Here is an 18,179-nt window from a genome sequence, read left to right as displayed (position 1 = left end):
TTTTATGTAAATACAATGTACTTAGAAGGTATTTATGAGCTTTTAATTTCTTTATTTCTACCCTCTAACTATCTAGTCTAATTAATTTTTAAAAAACTGAAAATTTTCAAACTAAAATTGTTATAGGCCAGGGGTAGAGTTGGAATAGAAGTCATCTTGTCTTCAAGAAGAGAAACTAAATATATTTATAAAATTGCACTTCTCTGCTGTCTTTTTAAACATTTTCATGTGATTTGGGAATAAACAACAGAGTTTCCAGACTAGCAGGTGTTACTAAATTGTTCCAATCAGAAAAGCTGTGCAATTGGGAAAGACTCAAGGAAGAGCTTATAAAGTTGTCCAAGTGGGAAGAAAAATGACATATGATTTTTATCATAGATAAGCACAAGGTCATTTCTTTCAGAGATTGAAAAATCTAGAGCCTATATCCAAATGAAAGTTTCTAGTTGTCAGGGGTTTAGGGTTCATTCCTTATTTCCCTTGGTGTTCAGTTATATCCTAAAAGGCAGGAAATATTGGATATCATCAGGAAAATTATTAGAAGTGAAGCAGAAAACATTATATGCATTTTTGGCTTTTACAGCTTCAAGAAGGATATGGAACTAGACACTGCTCACAGCAGGACTTGCAAAATCATTAGCAGAGGGCTTCTGTGAACACCTCCCATTTGGGATCTTACTTAGTTATCTTAGGCCTGTTGGCCCTTAGAATATGTGTACATATTCCTTTCTTTTTTAAATGTTGACTCTATGTAGAACAAAAGGCTTGCATAAAACAATAGTTAAGAGAAGTACATTGGCAGAACTAAATCTCAGTTTCTCTGGTCCCTTTGATTTTGAATCAGCAATTTGCTTTCTGAAATAGGATGGTAATAGGGAATGAACTGAGGTCTGTAAATTCTTGAATGGCAATTTCAGCCAATTCTAACTAAAAATGAGGCATCTCCCTTTGAAATATTTCAGGCAAGTTTAGAAAAACTAATGCTTCATACTAGGAGAAACTAACTTGAACATTTTATTGATCTCCTACTTGTACACAAATATGTATTGACACAACACTGATAACACCAGAACAACAAAAGTAAAACATGGCCTCTTGCTTTTAGAAATTTCATGAGTTGATATACATATACACATATATACATAAGGTATATACACATAAGATCTTATATACATAAGATATACTAAGATATACATAAGATATAAATTAAATTTCAAAAGGATTGGCAAATTCTCAAGAATATTGACAACATCAGTATTTGTTGAATGCTGACTCTGAGCCAGGTACACTACTGTTTTACGTGCATTTTCTCAAAATAATTTTCACAGTGTCTAATGGGATAGATTTTACTATTATCCTCATTTTATAAAGGGTGGTATTGAGACTTGGAGAGTTTAAATGATTTTTCCAAAGGTTCTGTAAACAGTGCTGAGGCAAGATTTAAATGATATAATGAAACTGCTCATTAAGAGAAGTCCGAACAAAGCTCTCATTTTCAAGGTTGATGTTGGAGCAGACAAAAAGTCTCTGTGGAGTTTGCCTTACATTCTCTCTTAAAAAATAATTGGGGGGTAAACCATAGCTTTGCTCTAGCAGAGACATTTTAATGATCTTATGTAAGAATATCCTTCTTCCTAGCCACACATGCTAGTATTAATTCATGTGGGGCATATGGCTCTTAGCTCTTTTCTGTAAATGCTGCCACATTGATGTCTTATGAGTGATTTTCTTCTTTTCCTGCTGTGAAGCATCACTCTTCCCTTCCAGAGAAACAGCTGCTTCCCAACTTGGGTACACTTGTGATAAATTCTGAACCATGTAAATTTGTTTATTGACTGTTCTAGATGTTACTGAGTATAATTGCTGGTTACATGTTAAAAAAAATAAACAAGAGACTAATTTCCCCAGAGCTTCCAGAAAATCATCCATTCTCTTATTAAAAAATCATTAAGCACCTATTGTGCTCCAGTCTGCTTGACAGCTAGGTGGGGGATTATGGACACAGCCACCTGTTCCAAGCATTTGCAGTTTCATGGAATAGACAATTGTATCAAGAATCACAGAAGATGTGCTAAATACCATAACCTGTGTGAGGAGTTGTGAGAACACAAATGAAGACCACCTAAAGCTAGGAGGGGTGCGAAGTGTCTTCCTGAAGGAACTAAGGCTGAGTCATAAAGAGCTGTTTGAGTTTTGATAGGAGGAAAAAATGAGATAGTGATTCCACAGAGGGCAAAAACATATTACAGAGGCTCAGAGGCATGAAAGCATGACCTGTTTGAGGGGCTATAAGTAGTTAAGCATGATAATACCCAATGCTTTGAGAAAAACAGTGAGGGATGGGGGGAAAATAATTTTGAATAAAGCACCTAAATATTCTCTTCAGGATTATGGAGGCAAATATCTTTGTTTCAAATGGAAATGGAGATTTGGTGTTTCTAACATTTTTCCAAAACATTTTTAAATGTAGCCAAATTTTCTTTGACTCATGAAACAGCACAATGTAAGATGGTTTTATTTTTCTTGTAGTTTCTGAGGAAGATAAAGGATTTGGACCAATTTTTGAAGAGCAGCCAATCAATACCATTTATCCAGAGGAATCACCAGAAGGAAAAGTTTCCCTAAACTGTAGGGCACGGGCCAGCCCTTTCCCAGTTTACAAGTAATGTACCTCACTGCTCTTTTCACAATGGAGTGTCAGAATAGATTACAGATGAGCATCTGTGGCACTGTACTGATAGAGAAAGCCATAATACAAGGTTGTTGACAAAATGGAGGCATATTAACTAAAATATTGGCATATAAGTTATTAAAATAGAGTTGTTTAATGCCCAAATTAATAGTAAGTTTTCTTAAATATGTGCAAATAATCCATTTCTTATTTCCTGCATGGATTATGCTAATATCATTTGATATTATCCACTTAAAAATTGTCAAATGGTGATCATGCTATTAAGCATATGTAAGATTATATGAAAATCATGCACAATTTAAATATACACATTTGATGATAAAATATTCTTATACGCATTGATCTGGATAACTCATACTTATGTATTATAGATGATATTCCTATATCAACTACATTTAGGGAGCTTACATCCATAATTCTAGAAAGCATCACTTTTTTTCAGTGGTCTTAATTCCATATTCCAGAAAATATAACAAATTTCTTAAAATTAGACAATCTATATCAATATGTCTCTTTCTGTTTTTCTGGGGTACCTATTTATGTTATAAAAATAGCTTTATAAAAAGTAACAATGTTGTTGTTGTTTGTTTTTTTTTTTTTTTGCTTCAGATGGTTCAGAAAAGTATACTAACAGTTTCTAATTTGATACAAAGAATAAGACTAAAAAATTAACCAAACACAAATAGATTTGAATTTCACCTGTGAAATGGTTTCATGAAGACAAAGCAAATGATTGATGGGGAAATTGGGGCTCTAGTGTGTTGATGTCGGCTAACTTAACTGAAGGTCTTCAACAGGATTGATTTTCATAGTATTTTTTCTCAAGAGGAAAACAACTTTTTATTGTCATAAAAAGTTATCAAATTTGATTCTAATTGAACTCATTTTCTCTTGAGTTCAAGAGACTCTTGAGTCTCTGAGCTAAATTACAAAATTATTCTTAAAATAAAATATGAATTTAGATACAAAAGCACCATCGTTTTGAAATTATTTTTATTATTTCAATTCTATGCACAGGCGTGCAAAATAAGTAGATATTTTATACATTATAAGTAACACATTTTTTTTTGAAAATATTTGATGGGCTAGACTTGTTTCTACCCCTAAGCCATACATAATGGGAGTTTATATACATAGTTTGGACATGGAATAGTAACTAATAGGGACTGTAGAAGAGATCTAATTCAAGTACATCATTTTATAGGAGAGGAAGCGCTAAATCTGGAATAAGTAAATTGACTTGCTCCAGAGCAAATCATAGATTCAGGATTGACACACAGGTTTTATGGGTTTCAAAGAAACATAATTTTTTCAGTATGTATCTATCTAGATAGGTTGATAACATCTCAAAAGCTATTTCAGTGATTTCAAAAGCTATTTCAGTGATGCTTATTTTGTGACACCTTGTCCTTGACATTCATACATGGAAACAGCAAATCAGTCTACAGCCTGGAATGAAGGCAACAAAACAAAAGAGATTGTCCTCAGATAGTGTTCTAGAAATGTGTGCTTACCCCTACCCCTACCCCTACCCCACAGACACTTTAAGAAGCAAAGTTTTGTATAACTGAAGTTTTATACACAGTAATTAGAAACTGTCTTTTCCCCCCTTTTCTCCAGTCTCTGGTAACCACCATTCTATTCTTCGCTTCTGTAGCTTGACTATTTTAGACAGCTCATATAAGTAGTTCTCATATTAAGTGTTCTTACCAAAATTTAAAACATAAAATAAGAGGCAAAACTTTGCTTGACAAATACATTCACCAACTCCCTCCCATAGGTTGCACTGAAGTCCCCAGGATGAGTGTGGCCTGACTATCTTACACATTAATATTAAGAGCTGGAAAGGAGAAGTAGATATTTAATTCTGTTATGGAGGCAGTCTACATTTGACAGGGGAAAAAAGGGAAAAAATTCAGCTCATGATGTAACTTGTCTGATGGAAAAGAACATTTGAAGTCTTAAAAATTTACTTAATATCCAGAACAAGCCATACGAACATTGGTAATCATGCAATATGTCATTCACACAGTAGTTTTATATTTACGGCATGTTCCGTGATAATTTCTTATTCATGGCAACACCCTGAAAGGTATAACAGGGAAGTTTACCTTCTACGTAACAGCCTTGAAGTTTTTATTATCTTGTTTTGACCCTCAAAATAATGAGAATGCTAATAAAACTGCATTTAAAACTGTCTGAAAGGAGTTATAACAATATAAATGCAATTGTATATTGGTGGCTTGGAAACAAAAGATCCAACGGATTTTTACAATTTTCAAATTGTATGATCGACCTCTAGCGGTCAGAGTTTGACATTTACTGAGTAGAACCCTGATTTCAATTAGGTTTATTAAGAAATTATTTTGATATTTAGAATAGATATTGATATTGTATATTTTACTTTTGCTTCCAATGTTTTATGCAGCACATCTGGATATGCATGAATCTAACTAGTACATAGAAAGTTATAATTTATAATCTATATATATCTGCTAAAATAAAAAAACAATGTAGCAAAATTCAATGAAATATTTGTCCTTCCAGATGCCTCATGAATAAAGAGAAAACATTTCATGCACTTGAACATTTACCTTTCTGTATGTGAACTAAATTATAAATCATGAACCCAGAGATACAGAATTACAGAGTGTGAACTACTACACTGAGTCATCTACTTAATCATCTGATTTCACATGGAGCTGTACCCGTATTATTTTAGAATGATGTTAGGCCAGTATGCTGTTTTGCAGGCCTCATGACCTTTGATATGACATTAGTTTTTCTTTCTCACAGATGGAGAATGAATAATGGGGATATTGATCTTACAAGTGATAGGTACAGTATGGTAGGAGGAAACCTTGTTATCAACAACCCCGACAAACAGAAAGATGCTGGAATATATTACTGCCTAGCATCAAATAACTATGGGATGGTCAGAAGCACTGAAGCAACCCTGAGCTTTGGATGTAAGTAATGGTATCTTTAACAAGGTCCAGTGCATTTAGGTGAAGTAAAAATTAAATATTATCATAAGAGTTCAACAAGACGAAAAATCAAGATGAAAAGATGAGAGAAATGGTCCATATGAAGTGGATCTTATATGATTAGTGGGCCTCAACTGTGTAGAGAAAAAATTTCAAGAGTACAAAGCATCTGAAGGGTATTAGGAAGTAAACTAAGGTCACGTTCTGAGGGATCTTGAATAACTAGCATCAGGTATCAGTGGATATGCTAAGCAATGCATATTTTCTCTCTCTCTTTCTCTCTCTCTCTGGCTTAGGAAAAGAGAGCATGCACAACTGGGCAGGGGGAAAGGAGAGGAGAAGAGGGAGAGAGAGGGAGAATCTTAAGCAGGTTCCATGCTGACCTCAGAGCCTTGCAAAGGGCTTGATCTCATGATCCTGAGATCATGACCTAATCTAAAAATCAAGAATTGGACTCCTAAATTGAGCCCCACAAGTGCCCCAGGCCATGTATCTCAATCAGGGTAATATCACCTCCAAAGGGGTAAAAATTGGTTCTTGGAGGGAGAAACTATTTTAGATACTATAACATTACAGTTGGGTTCTCTAAAGCTTGACTCTACCTCACTGAATCATTTTCTGTAGCATGTAATTTAAGAATAAATTAAATTAAGCTATTAAATTATTTTAAGTTTAAATAAATTAAAATTTCTCCTTCTGGAAGCTGTCATAAAAAGATATTTTCAGAAATCCTGTGCTAATGTTAAAGTTAGAACCTACTAGAAGAAAATTGTACATTGTAAAAGGAGTTGGACAAGATGATCTTCAGTATTCGATTTTATAAGTCAGCAATTAAATCTTTTGCAAATTGGATTATAGGATGAAAATGATGTTTTAAGGGCACCTAGGTGGCTCAGTTGGTTAAGTGTCTGCCTTTGGCTCAGATCATGATCCCAGGGTCCTGGGATCAAGTTCTGCATCAGGCTCCCTGTTCACTGGGGAGTCTGCTTCTCCCTCTCCCTTTGCACTCCCCCACTCCTATCTCTTTCCCTCTCTCTCTCTCTCTCTCTCTCTCTCAAAGAAAGAAAGAAAGAAAGAAAGAAAGAAAGAAAGAAAGAAAGAAAGAAAGAAAGAAAATCTTTACAAAAGAAAGAAAATGTAAGTTTAAGAGGACCTTTGTGGCAGTGATAACCAGTAAGGAGTGAGTAGTCAAATGCAATTAATGTGGTGACCTTGGGAATGTAAATAATAAACACAGCCATTGAAAAAATAATAGATTACATTGCACTGAAGAGAAAAAAGGCCCTAAATATTTTTTAAAGGAAACCTGAGTCAAAGGGCAGAAACAATCTACTCTCTTTAAAACTGGAATTGGAGCAAGTAAAACCAATTTCAAGGTTGGGAGAAAGCACTTCAATGATGGCTTCGCATGCCGAGGTTATGGTGACATTAAATTATCGTTGTTGAAATGTCAACTATTTGAGGATGGGGTGGATTCAAGTAAGGCATCAGGATTAGGGATGTAGATCTGAAGGGCTCTCTGCAAAAAGGTAACATTTAGGATGATGACTTTTCAGAGATATAAATAAATTGAGAGAAGTAAAAACTTGATTTTGTGATTTGAGTACTGTTCACAGAGAAGAAATAGGAGATGAAGCAGAGTTGAAACAGAATAAGCACGTACTGCAAATGAAGAATCAAATAATAGAGTATCTTGAATCCAAGGAAAACCTACATTAGAAGTAAACAGACAAGAATGAAGGAATGAGACTAAGGAAAACTCAGAATTTGAAAAGGAGAAAAAAAATGGTGATATTCATGTTACCTCAACTAGGATCCTACTTTTCATCCTTATTCCTTTACCATGAGTCTATTCCTCCAAGTCAGTCCTCTTTACTTACCTCTTTGGTAGATTCCTGGTTTTGCCTGTGCCCCTATTTCCAGATACCCTTACTGAAACTCTTCCTAAATCTGAAGCAAAAGTTGAGGATATTTGTAATTTTCAGAGTTGTCCGAATACTTATGCAGGCTGCTACCAATATCCATCTGCTAGAGTTTACTACCTTAGACTATATGCAAATGCCAGCATATAAAAATGAGGAATTGACTTTCATTGGCTCCAGCAAACCAACTAAAAGTATCATATCAAAAAAGTGAGTTTGTAGATGAGAGATAAGCTTTAATGACAATCTCTTTTTATTGACTAAAGAGTGAATATTTTCCGTTTTGCTTTCATAATTAGATCTTGACCCCTTCCCACCTGAGGAGCGTCCTGAGGTCAGGGTGAAAGAAGGAAAGGGAATGGTGCTTCTCTGCGATCCTCCATACCATTTTCCAGGTAAGTTAGGTTCCTCTGTGATTATAAGTATCTATGGAGTGAATCCTAAGTTTTCATTTTCTTAACAATAATGAAATATTTGTGATTAAATAAGACTCAATGTTTGCCTAATGTTATAATGCATTACTTACTAATGGTTATAGATACTTCCAGGCTGTTTAGTTACTTGGTCCTAATACCAAAGGTCTGTAGTCATGTTGGTTTATAAACAATACATATGTTAGATTATGTCCTCATTAACATTCCTATTACACAGGAGAAAATATGATTCATTTTTTACAAATTATTTTTAAAATAGAACAGTGCCAAGGAGTGGTTATATAGCCTATTATTTCATTAAAATTAGTATATCTACAATATACTGAATTATATAAATGCTAGAAAAGAAATTAATCTCTTTAGGAGGATCTATCTGTAAGAATAACTAGCCAGTTTAGAGAGAAATTAAATTAAGTGTCATCTGTAGCAAGATTCACCTTTGAACATGTGTTTTCTATAATTTGATATGGCTAAAATAAAAGCCACCAAAATGCTAATTAAAAAGGGAACATTTTATATACTTTCATTAATATTCACTTGTTTTATCAAATATCTTCTTGAAATACTATATAAATACTACTTTTTACAATGAAAAAATAATGATTATATTCTTAGAACTCTAATATTATGTTATAAATTTGACTTTAAAGACCTCTAAAAAAACAGGCTGCTGGGATCGGCGCAGCGGTTTAGCGCCTGCCTTTGGCCCAGGGCGCGATCCTGGAGACCCGGGATCGAATCCCACGTCGGGCTCCCGGTGCATGGAGCCTGCTTCTCCCTCTGCCTATGTCTCTGCCTCTCTCTTTCTCTCTCTGTGACTATCATAAATAAATAAAAATTAAAAAAAAAAAAAAAAAAAAAACAGGCTGCTATAAATCATTTTATGTGGAATATATTAATGATATATATTTAGAGAGATGACAATATGTAAATATATAATGCATATCATATTATATGTGTATGTATTCTATTCCAATTACATGTATAAAATTTCTATTGTTTATATGTCAAATATCAGTAATTTTTTTCTGATAAAATAGGACAAAGACTATTAAATGAAAAATATAGGGGGAACATAGAATTCAAAATGTAACAACCTTTTGATGAGAAAAGCCTTTTTGTTTTGTTTTGTTTTTGAAGAACTGCTCAAACAATGGGGAAAAAAATCCCCCACCTCCATAGCATTTCCCACAAAGTAAATGATCATAAATAACCAATGACTATATTTGAATACATTCAAAACTGGATAGGCTTCATTTAATTGTTCATTCATTCAACAGATCTCTTGTGAGCACTTGTTATACAATTACTTTTGCCAGGCACTGTTTATGCCACAAGAATACCTCAGTGAGTGAAACAGAGATTTGCTAGTGAGAGAGACAGCCAATACATAAAATATATAGTTAATAGGTATAACATGCCTAGATATTGGTAGGTAAGCACAAGGAAGATAATTTAGGGAAGGGGAAAGAGTAGGTGCTAAAGGGATGGCTGACAATGCTGTGAAAGTAACTAAATTAAGGCCTGAAGGAAATGAAGAAGCTAACAATGCAGATATCTGAGAGAAAGACATGCCAGGCAGATGCAGTAGGAGGAGGAAAGGCGTGAGATGGGACTATGGAGGAGGACCAAGGAAGCCAGAGTGGCTCAAATAGAGTGAATGAGATAGAAGGTAGGAAGAAATGAAATTGGAGAGATACAAGAGCTATATCACATAGGACCTTATAATTCATCATAATTACACTGGCTTTAACTTGAGTGAGGTTTATTTTGGAGGGCTTTGATGAGTCACGTGACAATGTTTAAGTTTTGGAAAGAGTCTGGCTACTGTTTTAAGAAAAAAACTTATAGGAAATTCATTTCTAAATCTGTATTTCAAAATAGGAGTACAAAAGGAGAAAGACACACTGTAGTTAGCAATCTTCATTTTATTTTTAAAATGCAGTAGGAAAGATGGGTCATGACTTTTACAATTATCAGACCTAGATTAAAAATCCCAATTCTACTTACCAATCATGAAATTCTTTTTTTTTTAAAGATTTTATTTATTTATTCATGATAGTCACACAAAGAGAGAGAGAGGCAGAGACACAGGCAGAGGGAGAAGCAGGCTCCATGCACCGGGAGCCCGACGTGGGATTGGATCCCGGGTCTCCAGGATCACGCCCTGGGCCAAAGGCAAGCGCCACACCGCTGCGCCACCCAGGGATCCCCCAATCATGAAATTCTAAGCAAAACATTTAGCTGCTCTGAGTTTCATTTGCCCCATCAATGAAATAGAAGTAAGAATATTAATAGTCCACATAATAATTGAGAGAAATATAAATATAATCCTTTAACACCATACTTACATTCACTCAAAATATGGTAGCTTTTGGAAAATTTGCAGTATTTGTCTTGGCTTACTTCCAACAGTTGTTCTATAATAGCCTCTATTAGATTATGCCTGAGCTTGTTCCTAGAAAAAATACTTTTGCTTTTGGAGAAGAATTTAATATTTAGAAGACAATATTTTCTTCCAGATGATCTTAGCTACCGCTGGCTTCTAAATGAATTTCCTGTATTTATTACAATGGATAAACGGAGATTTGTGTCTCAGACAAATGGAAATCTCTACATTGCGAATGTCGAGGCATCAGACAAAGGCAATTATTCCTGTTTTGTATCCAGTCCTTCTATTACAAAGAGTGTGTTCAGCAAATTTATCCCACTCATTCCACTACCTGAACGTAAGTATTTTATTTGTTACACTGTTTTTGCAAGTTGTCTGCTTATGGGTCACTTACAATGATGAAAAGAAATACCCAGTGGGAAGATTATCTGGCCAATCAGGGCAAACACAAGATATCCACTTTGAATGTCTTGGTCATTCCTTAGTTTTTCTGTTGGAGATTTACATGATAAAAGTGACCAAAGATGGTTGAGTTAGGACTGGTTTCCTCCAGGTCAGAGAATGCACAGGTTACGGATTCATTAGCTAAATATCAATATATTAGTTAGAATGGGAATTGCTTGCCTCTGCTTTTTTTTTTTCCATGTCCGTTCCTAGTTTTTAGTAACTTCATGAAAGAGAGCAAATGATTAAATTAAAACAAACTATAGTGATTGCAGAATTAGAAAAAAAAAATGCAGTTGTATCATTCTGTTATTTTTAAGGAACTATTTATATGAAGCAAATTAGTATATTAATTGCCTTTCTGCTGTAAGTAAGTAGGATGAGTGCCATATTTGATGGCCACTGACAGACCTGAATGACTTTTCCAAAATTCCAATTGAACTACATTTCTTTTTGTAATGTACCACTTCCTAAGAGAATCAGATTTTAACATATTTGCTTACTTCACATTGTTTTTTATCACAGTCCTGCTATTACCACTTCTATCAGTGAGTTTAAGCTTCTGAAGAGGTACTGGGTTTTGTTGTTCAGAGACTTACGTTTGGTCCCCACCTCCATCCTAGTAGGGTATTACAATAGGGAAAATGTCATCATATCACTGTAATTCCATTTTTCCTACTCTCCTCAATTGTGGTCACATGGTTGTTATTCAATAAATATTTTTTTTACTTCTGGCTCTTTTATCTCTTCACAATCTTGAGAGATGTTCTCATCTACTACTTTCTAGAATTACAAGGAGCCATCACATAAAAATCTCCTTAAATTTCTTTCCTACTCTACCCTAGAAATTCATGTCTTCTATTTACTATTGTCTCTGTAGAAGAAGGGTTTCTTCTCCCACTGTAGGTAATTCCTCCAGTTACACTGGTTCATTTACCATTTGATTCATTTAGGAACTTCTGTATATGAACTATTTTCTGCTTTTTTCTCAATCTTTAACGTCTCCTCTGTTCCTTTCCCTCAGTGTATTCTTTTGTATTCAGTGCAAACAACCTTGAGACCTATTTGCTAAATCCAAAGGACACTTTTCAGTTCTGGTTCTGTATGAACTTTGACACTTGATCTCCTATGTCTCTCTTGAACTCTACTTTCCTTCCCTAATTTTCCCAACTCCTGCCCTTCCCTATCTCCCACCTGCCTCTCTGACAAATTCTATTCAGTATTTTTCCTACGTCTTCCTCCTTCATATACTTTTCTTTAATCTTTTTCCAGATATTCTTATCAATTTATACCTTTCAACAGCAGCCCTTTTGGGATGACTCCACATTCTAACCTCCAAAACTTTTCTCTTTGTTTAGGACTTAATTCTGTCTACCTCCTAGACTTGTCATACAGAAGGTTCTCTGGATAGTTAAGCCCAAAATTTTCCAGACATATCTGTCATCTCATTTTATCTCTAATATTCTTCATCTTATTTGGCAATACCATCATATTTCTCACTCAGAATAGTATTTTTAATCATCAGTGCCTCTCCTCCTTTCATCTTCAAGACAGCTAATCCCCTGGTTCTCAGTTGGTATGTAAACACATGGGAAGTTTGCAGAAATTTGGAGCCCAGAAAAACTGATTCAGCAGGTCTGGGGTGTGGCCAGGAATTTGTAGGTTCAGCAAGCATCCCAAGTGATTCTGATGAATTGGATCTTTGATCTATACCTCAAGAAACATTGACCCAAAGGGCAGTCCTGGTGATTCTGCTTTTCAAAGACAACTTGGATTAGTTCTTTCCTTTTTGTTCCCACTGCTCAAACCTCCATGTATTTTGCATGAAGTAATGGCCTAGCCTCCTTTAAGCTCCCTTCTATATTTCTCTTCTCCATGTTCCATTCTTTAAAGCTTCTAACAGGACTTTCACTTAAACTGAAGGTGATATTCATATTACTTCTCTTACCAAAATCCACCGCTAGTTACCACTGAGAAAATTAGCCTCATAATGTTTAATGTCACAGTTTCAAGCCTTCTAGATAATAGGTTTAAGCTCATCTTCAACTACATAAACTTTATCATTACTGGAATTTCTAGATGTAAAAAAAATCCCTGCAAACTCCTGGAGCTTTGTCATAATGTACTGTTTCCTCAGCTTGAACTGGTCTGGTGAATTCACATGCTCTTCTTGCCTGAAATTCCCTTAACCCTTGCATATTCAACAGTCGTCCTTAGCTGCCACTCTTTTAGACCATTTATTTTCATTTTGGCTTGTATTTTAGGTCATGCTGTATCTATCTGTCTCCCTGGTATCATACAGTATATGTTCACATTGCAATCTTAAACAATGTATTTCACCTTTGAGCCTATTTCTTCCCATGTAAGATTAAGGGAATAATATACCCAGTAGTACATGTGTGCTCAACAAATTCAATAAAATAAATATATTGATGAGAACAGTAATATCTGAATAAACACTCTTCTTTCCCTCTCTCCTTCTCTCTTTTCAACTTGTTTCCCTTTGCCTCCATCTTCATATGCCCATATTTCTTCTATTCTCCCTCTTTTCTTGCCTGTCTTCTTTCTTTCTACTCTTCTCTCTTACTTCCTCTCTTCTCCCTCATTTGCTTTCTTGTTTCTTCTCCTTCCTAAGTAACACCTGGCACAATGTTTTACACATGTTTGATGCTCTCTAAATACATCTTAGATTTTTTTTTTTTTTTTAGTGAATTGAGTCCGATGAGTTACACAGCTGTCAGAATGAGCCAATATAATTGGAATGCTTGATGAAATTTATGCTATATACATACTGTGCATCAACAAATCTGTGCATTGTGCTATGATCAGATATTTTCTAGTACTTGTACAGAGAAATGCCTTGTATATTGAAGTAATTCTGTAAAAGTCACAATATTCAAAAAAATCCTATTCGTTCTGCCTAATAATTAGTGGACGGTTGTATTTTTCTTAATATTAGGAACAACAAAACCATACCCTGCTGATATCGTAGTTCAGTTCAAGGACATATATGCATTGATGGGACAAAACGTGACATTAGAGTGTTTCGCACTTGGCAAGTAAGTATTCCTATATTTTTATTAGCATATATAGAAATATATTAATTTTTGTACCATTTTAGGAAATAAATGATGTAATTGTTCAGCTATAGACTAACAAAGTAATTGACTTTGAAATGTTGTAGACCCTTAGCTTTTGTTATTTCCTATTTAAAGTCCTGTTCCTGATATTCGATGGCGGAAGGTCCTAGAACCAATGCCAAGTACTGCTGAGATCAGCACCTCTGGGGCTGTCCTCAAGATCTTCAATATTCAGCTAGAAGATGAAGGCACATATGAATGTGAGGCTGAGAACAATAGAGGAAAGGATAAACACCAGGCAAGAATTTATGTTCAAGGTAGACATGTTATTTTAATTTTTTATAAATTACATCAATATCTTACTTATAGCCATTTCCATACTTGAAAAGTGAGCATATAATGAATGACAGTTTTAAATCAGTGATGTATATTACAATATGCAAAAAGAGAAAATATTTATCTTACATCTCATTAAGTATCAAATATGGCTTATAGAAGTTATGTACTTATACTATTACCATCATACTAATATCACTGGATTGGTAGTAGTATCCTTGATAATTTTTAGAAATTACAATTAATGTAACTTATATATTCCCTTCATTCTTTTTTTTTCTAATACGTCTTTATTTGTAGAAATTATGACTTGGTTCAAGCTACTGGCTTGCAAACTTGTGCATGCTTCAAAATCACATGGAGGGCTTGTTAAAAACACAGATCTGGTTCCCAGCATTTTTGAGTTACAAAATTCTATTTGGGGCCAAAGATTTGTATTTCTAACAAGTTGCTAGGACATGCTAATACTACCAGACCAGGAACCACAGTTTGAGAACCACTACTCTAAGGAAACTTTTTTTTTTTTTTACACAATTTTCTTGGCACAAGTGTTTGATTCAGACCCATTGACCTAAACTTATATTTAGGAGGATAGAATGTTGTTTTTCAGGAACACTTGAAACTTTTAAGAATGAAAACATTTCTATAATGTTCCACAATATAAAACTTATAGATCACAACTGAGTAAATGTCTAAGGCTTCATTCAATAAGACTACTTATTTAAAGGATAAACATACATTTAATGTCTACTCAGAGGCACACACTATGATAGGAACAAGGAGAAATAGATAAGATAAATATTCTCTCTGTCCTTGAGGAATTTATACTGTACTCACACTCTATACAAAACCTCCAAATTTATACAAGTTTACACAGGCAAGTGAACATACTTCACACATATGCATATACACACATATGCATACATAGTTATAAAGAAAATCATGAGTGCACCATGGAAATTTACATAGGATATTGATAAAGCATATGGAGAGGGATACCTTAGCCATGCTGAGAAGATAGTTGGTAGAAAAAACTGGAGATGATGCCTTAGCCAAATTGGAATACCAGAATGAGGAGACAGCATTATGGCCCCTACCCAGAGCCCAAGCCTCTGTCTACACAGGGATGAACTAAGTACCTCCAGTGGCCTGGTAGATGCATCCTCACTACCACTATCTCATAGAATCCACCAAGATTAGGCGCATTTTGCCGTATGCCGTTCCTTTCTTTTGGCCTAGAAAGCTGTGGACTCTAGGCCTCCCTCAACACCTGAACTTTAACACCCACACAACTCTGCATGTATCTGCTCAGTCTCTATCTCCTCCCAACCCCAAATTCTGAAACCTTTACACTGTTCTGTTTATAACACACAATCTGCTGTCATCACAATCCCCTAAATTCTCAACTTCTACATAACTTCTACTCTGAACTTCTCACTAACTAAAATGTGATTCTCCCTTAAAGACACTGTTTCTCTTGTAATCCTCTCAAGCAGTGACTAATTTTTCTTCCACAGCTCTCATGTCCCCTTTGACTTGTAATATAGCTGCTCTTCTTGTTCCTCATGCCTGTTCTAGACTATCTTCCTTTTTTCTTTTACATGTCCAGTTAACAATCTGTCGGGACAATCCTAGTTTCTTAAAGTTTTTACTTTTAGCAGGACTTACAAAGTAGAACACTCCTCTTGATGTCAAAATCAACTTAAACTATGATTATTTTTTAGTAGATTTGCTTCCCCATTCTATTGAATTCCTCTAAAGACCATGTCCTTCAACCTACCTCAGCAACCCTCTCCCATGGCCACACTTTAAACTTCATTGTTACCAAAAAGTATACTCTCTTTATGATCTCAATCTCACAATTTGTTTTTTTTAAGATTTTATTTAATTATTTGAGAGAGAGAGAGAGAGAGAGAGAGCATGAACTGGGAAGGGGGCAGAGGGATAATCAGACTCCTCGCTGAGCAGGAATCCTGACATGAGACTCAATTCCAGGACCCTGAGATCATGGCCTGAGCTGAAGGCAGACTCTTAACCGACTGAGCCACCCAGGTGCCCCTCACACATATCTTTCACTAACTACTATCTCCTATCTTTCCAGGTCAGCATCTCTAGTACCCTTCAACTCTACCAGGAAGTATGATCAATTAATCTAACAACTTTCTTTCACATTCCCTAACCCCTCCCTGCCTCTTCCCTAAATCTTTGATCAGTCATTATTGTTCCCCTGCACACTCACCATTCTCTTACTACCTTTGTAAAAGGCTAACCCTAGAAAGATCTAGCTCTCTGCCTACCAATGCCTAAACCCACAAACTTAAGGATGACTTGAGATATACACTAGTATTCTAATTCATTTTAAATTAGTGATCACTAACTTCAAGTGGGTCTTTAGTGTTGCCTGGCAATTATGCCATACTTCCCTAGGTCCACTTACTCCCATTCTCTTGGATGATCTTCTCATGCCTCCACAATTTCCTTTAAACACTTAACAACTCTTCCAACCTTGTGCTCAGTGATAACTTGGCTTCTTCTTTCACAGAGAAAATGAAAGATCAGGTTAAAACTTCCACAAGCTCTAACCCCACATCTACCAGCATCTTTAACCTTATCTCTTATTGCTATGGATTCAGCTGATATCTGAGGCCAGCACCTCTACTATGTGCTTGATTCTACCCTCCTGCTTACTTATGGCTATTGTTCCAGCAATTCCTTCTCCCTACACAAAACCAATCTTTTTTCTTCACTGGATCATTCCCATCAATGTATAATGGCTCTTGTTTCTTCCTTCTTTACTCTGGCAGTTGCTCCATTTCCCTTCTTGTCTCCCCTAAAAGATAATACAAATATTGATGGTTTTGCCTATACTTTCTAAAAATGTTGTCTTCATTTTATTTCTTTTTAGAATGTATTCTTATTTAATTTTTATCCCTACTTCTTTGCTGGAATCTTTCTTCTCATGACCACAAATGATGTCATGTTGCTGAAAAGGATGGCTACTTCTCAGCTGCATCTTACTTGATCCAACAGCAACAGTCACCACCATTAACCCTATCCTTCTATACCATTTACTCTCTGTGGTTGGCATCTGAAACCCATGCTTGGTTAATGTCCTTGTACACCACTTGCATTCCCCTCACTCCATGCCCTTCAGACATGGGAGCAATCTGAGTTTGTCTCTGAAAATCTCATCTATCTCACTCACAACCTTTATGTTTTCATTCATCATCAAGACTTTAATTAGACTCTATACCCTGAAATTCTGACCCAGACTCTTCCTTTGAACTCCAGACTTGCACATATAGCAAGGCAACAAAATTCACTGTCTACATATTAAGTATATGTGGGTAGCCCCCTGAAGTAAAAAAAATTATGTTTAGACTCTTACATTTTTTAAAGTAAAGCTGTCAAGGGATGAGTGGGTGGCTCAGTGGTTTAGCGTATGCCTTTGGCTCAGGATGTGATCCTGGGGTCCTGGGATCGAGTCTCACATCTGACTCCCTGCAGGGAGCCTGCTTCTCCTTCTGCCTATGTCTCTGCCTCTCTCTCTCTCTCTCTCTCTCTCTCTGTGTGTCTCTCATGAATAAATGAATAAATGAAAATCATTCTAAATAAATAAATAAATAAAGCTGTCACTTTACCAGGTTTCTAGAGCTTATAGATCTGTTTTTATTCATACATATTAAGAAAACTCCTCACCAAGTTCTTAGCAGAGTCCTAAACTGTCTAATATCTAATTCCTTAGAAGAATCAAGGTGACAGAGCAGATATTTATAAGGGAATATTAGGGAACAATTATTTCTCCTTTACTAATCAAAGGTACTTAGTTTTATCTTTTGGTCTAATCAAACAACCAGAAGGTTACATAATTAAATCATAGAATGTATCAAGC

The 18,179-nt window shown here is 35.3% G+C and overlaps 1 protein-coding gene across 4 annotated transcripts in view; it reads left to right on the top strand.

The window, feature by feature from the left end:
• Positions 1–18,179, top strand: part of CNTN1 (contactin 1) — a 349,722-nt gene that overhangs the window by 194,612 nt on the left and 136,931 nt on the right. For all 4 annotated transcript variants that reach the window (XM_077870439.1, XM_077870441.1, XM_077870440.1 and 1 more), the window contains 6 exons: positions 2,530–2,662; positions 5,489–5,661; positions 7,901–7,996; positions 10,558–10,764; positions 13,831–13,930; positions 14,087–14,268. In XM_077870439.1, coding sequence (XP_077726565.1) covers positions 2,530–2,662; positions 5,489–5,661; positions 7,901–7,996; positions 10,558–10,764; positions 13,831–13,930; positions 14,087–14,268 — 891 coding nt within the window. The remainder of the gene's footprint in view (positions 1–2,529; positions 2,663–5,488; positions 5,662–7,900; positions 7,997–10,557; positions 10,765–13,830; positions 13,931–14,086; positions 14,269–18,179) is intronic.

This window comes from Canis aureus, chromosome 25 (genome assembly GCF_053574225.1).
Source record: "Canis aureus isolate CA01 chromosome 25, VMU_Caureus_v.1.0, whole genome shotgun sequence".
NCBI classification, from domain to species: domain Eukaryota; kingdom Metazoa; phylum Chordata; class Mammalia; order Carnivora; family Canidae; genus Canis; species Canis aureus.
The sequence above is the reverse complement of the archived record's forward strand: the minus strand, read 5'-3'. Positions and strand labels throughout refer to the sequence as shown.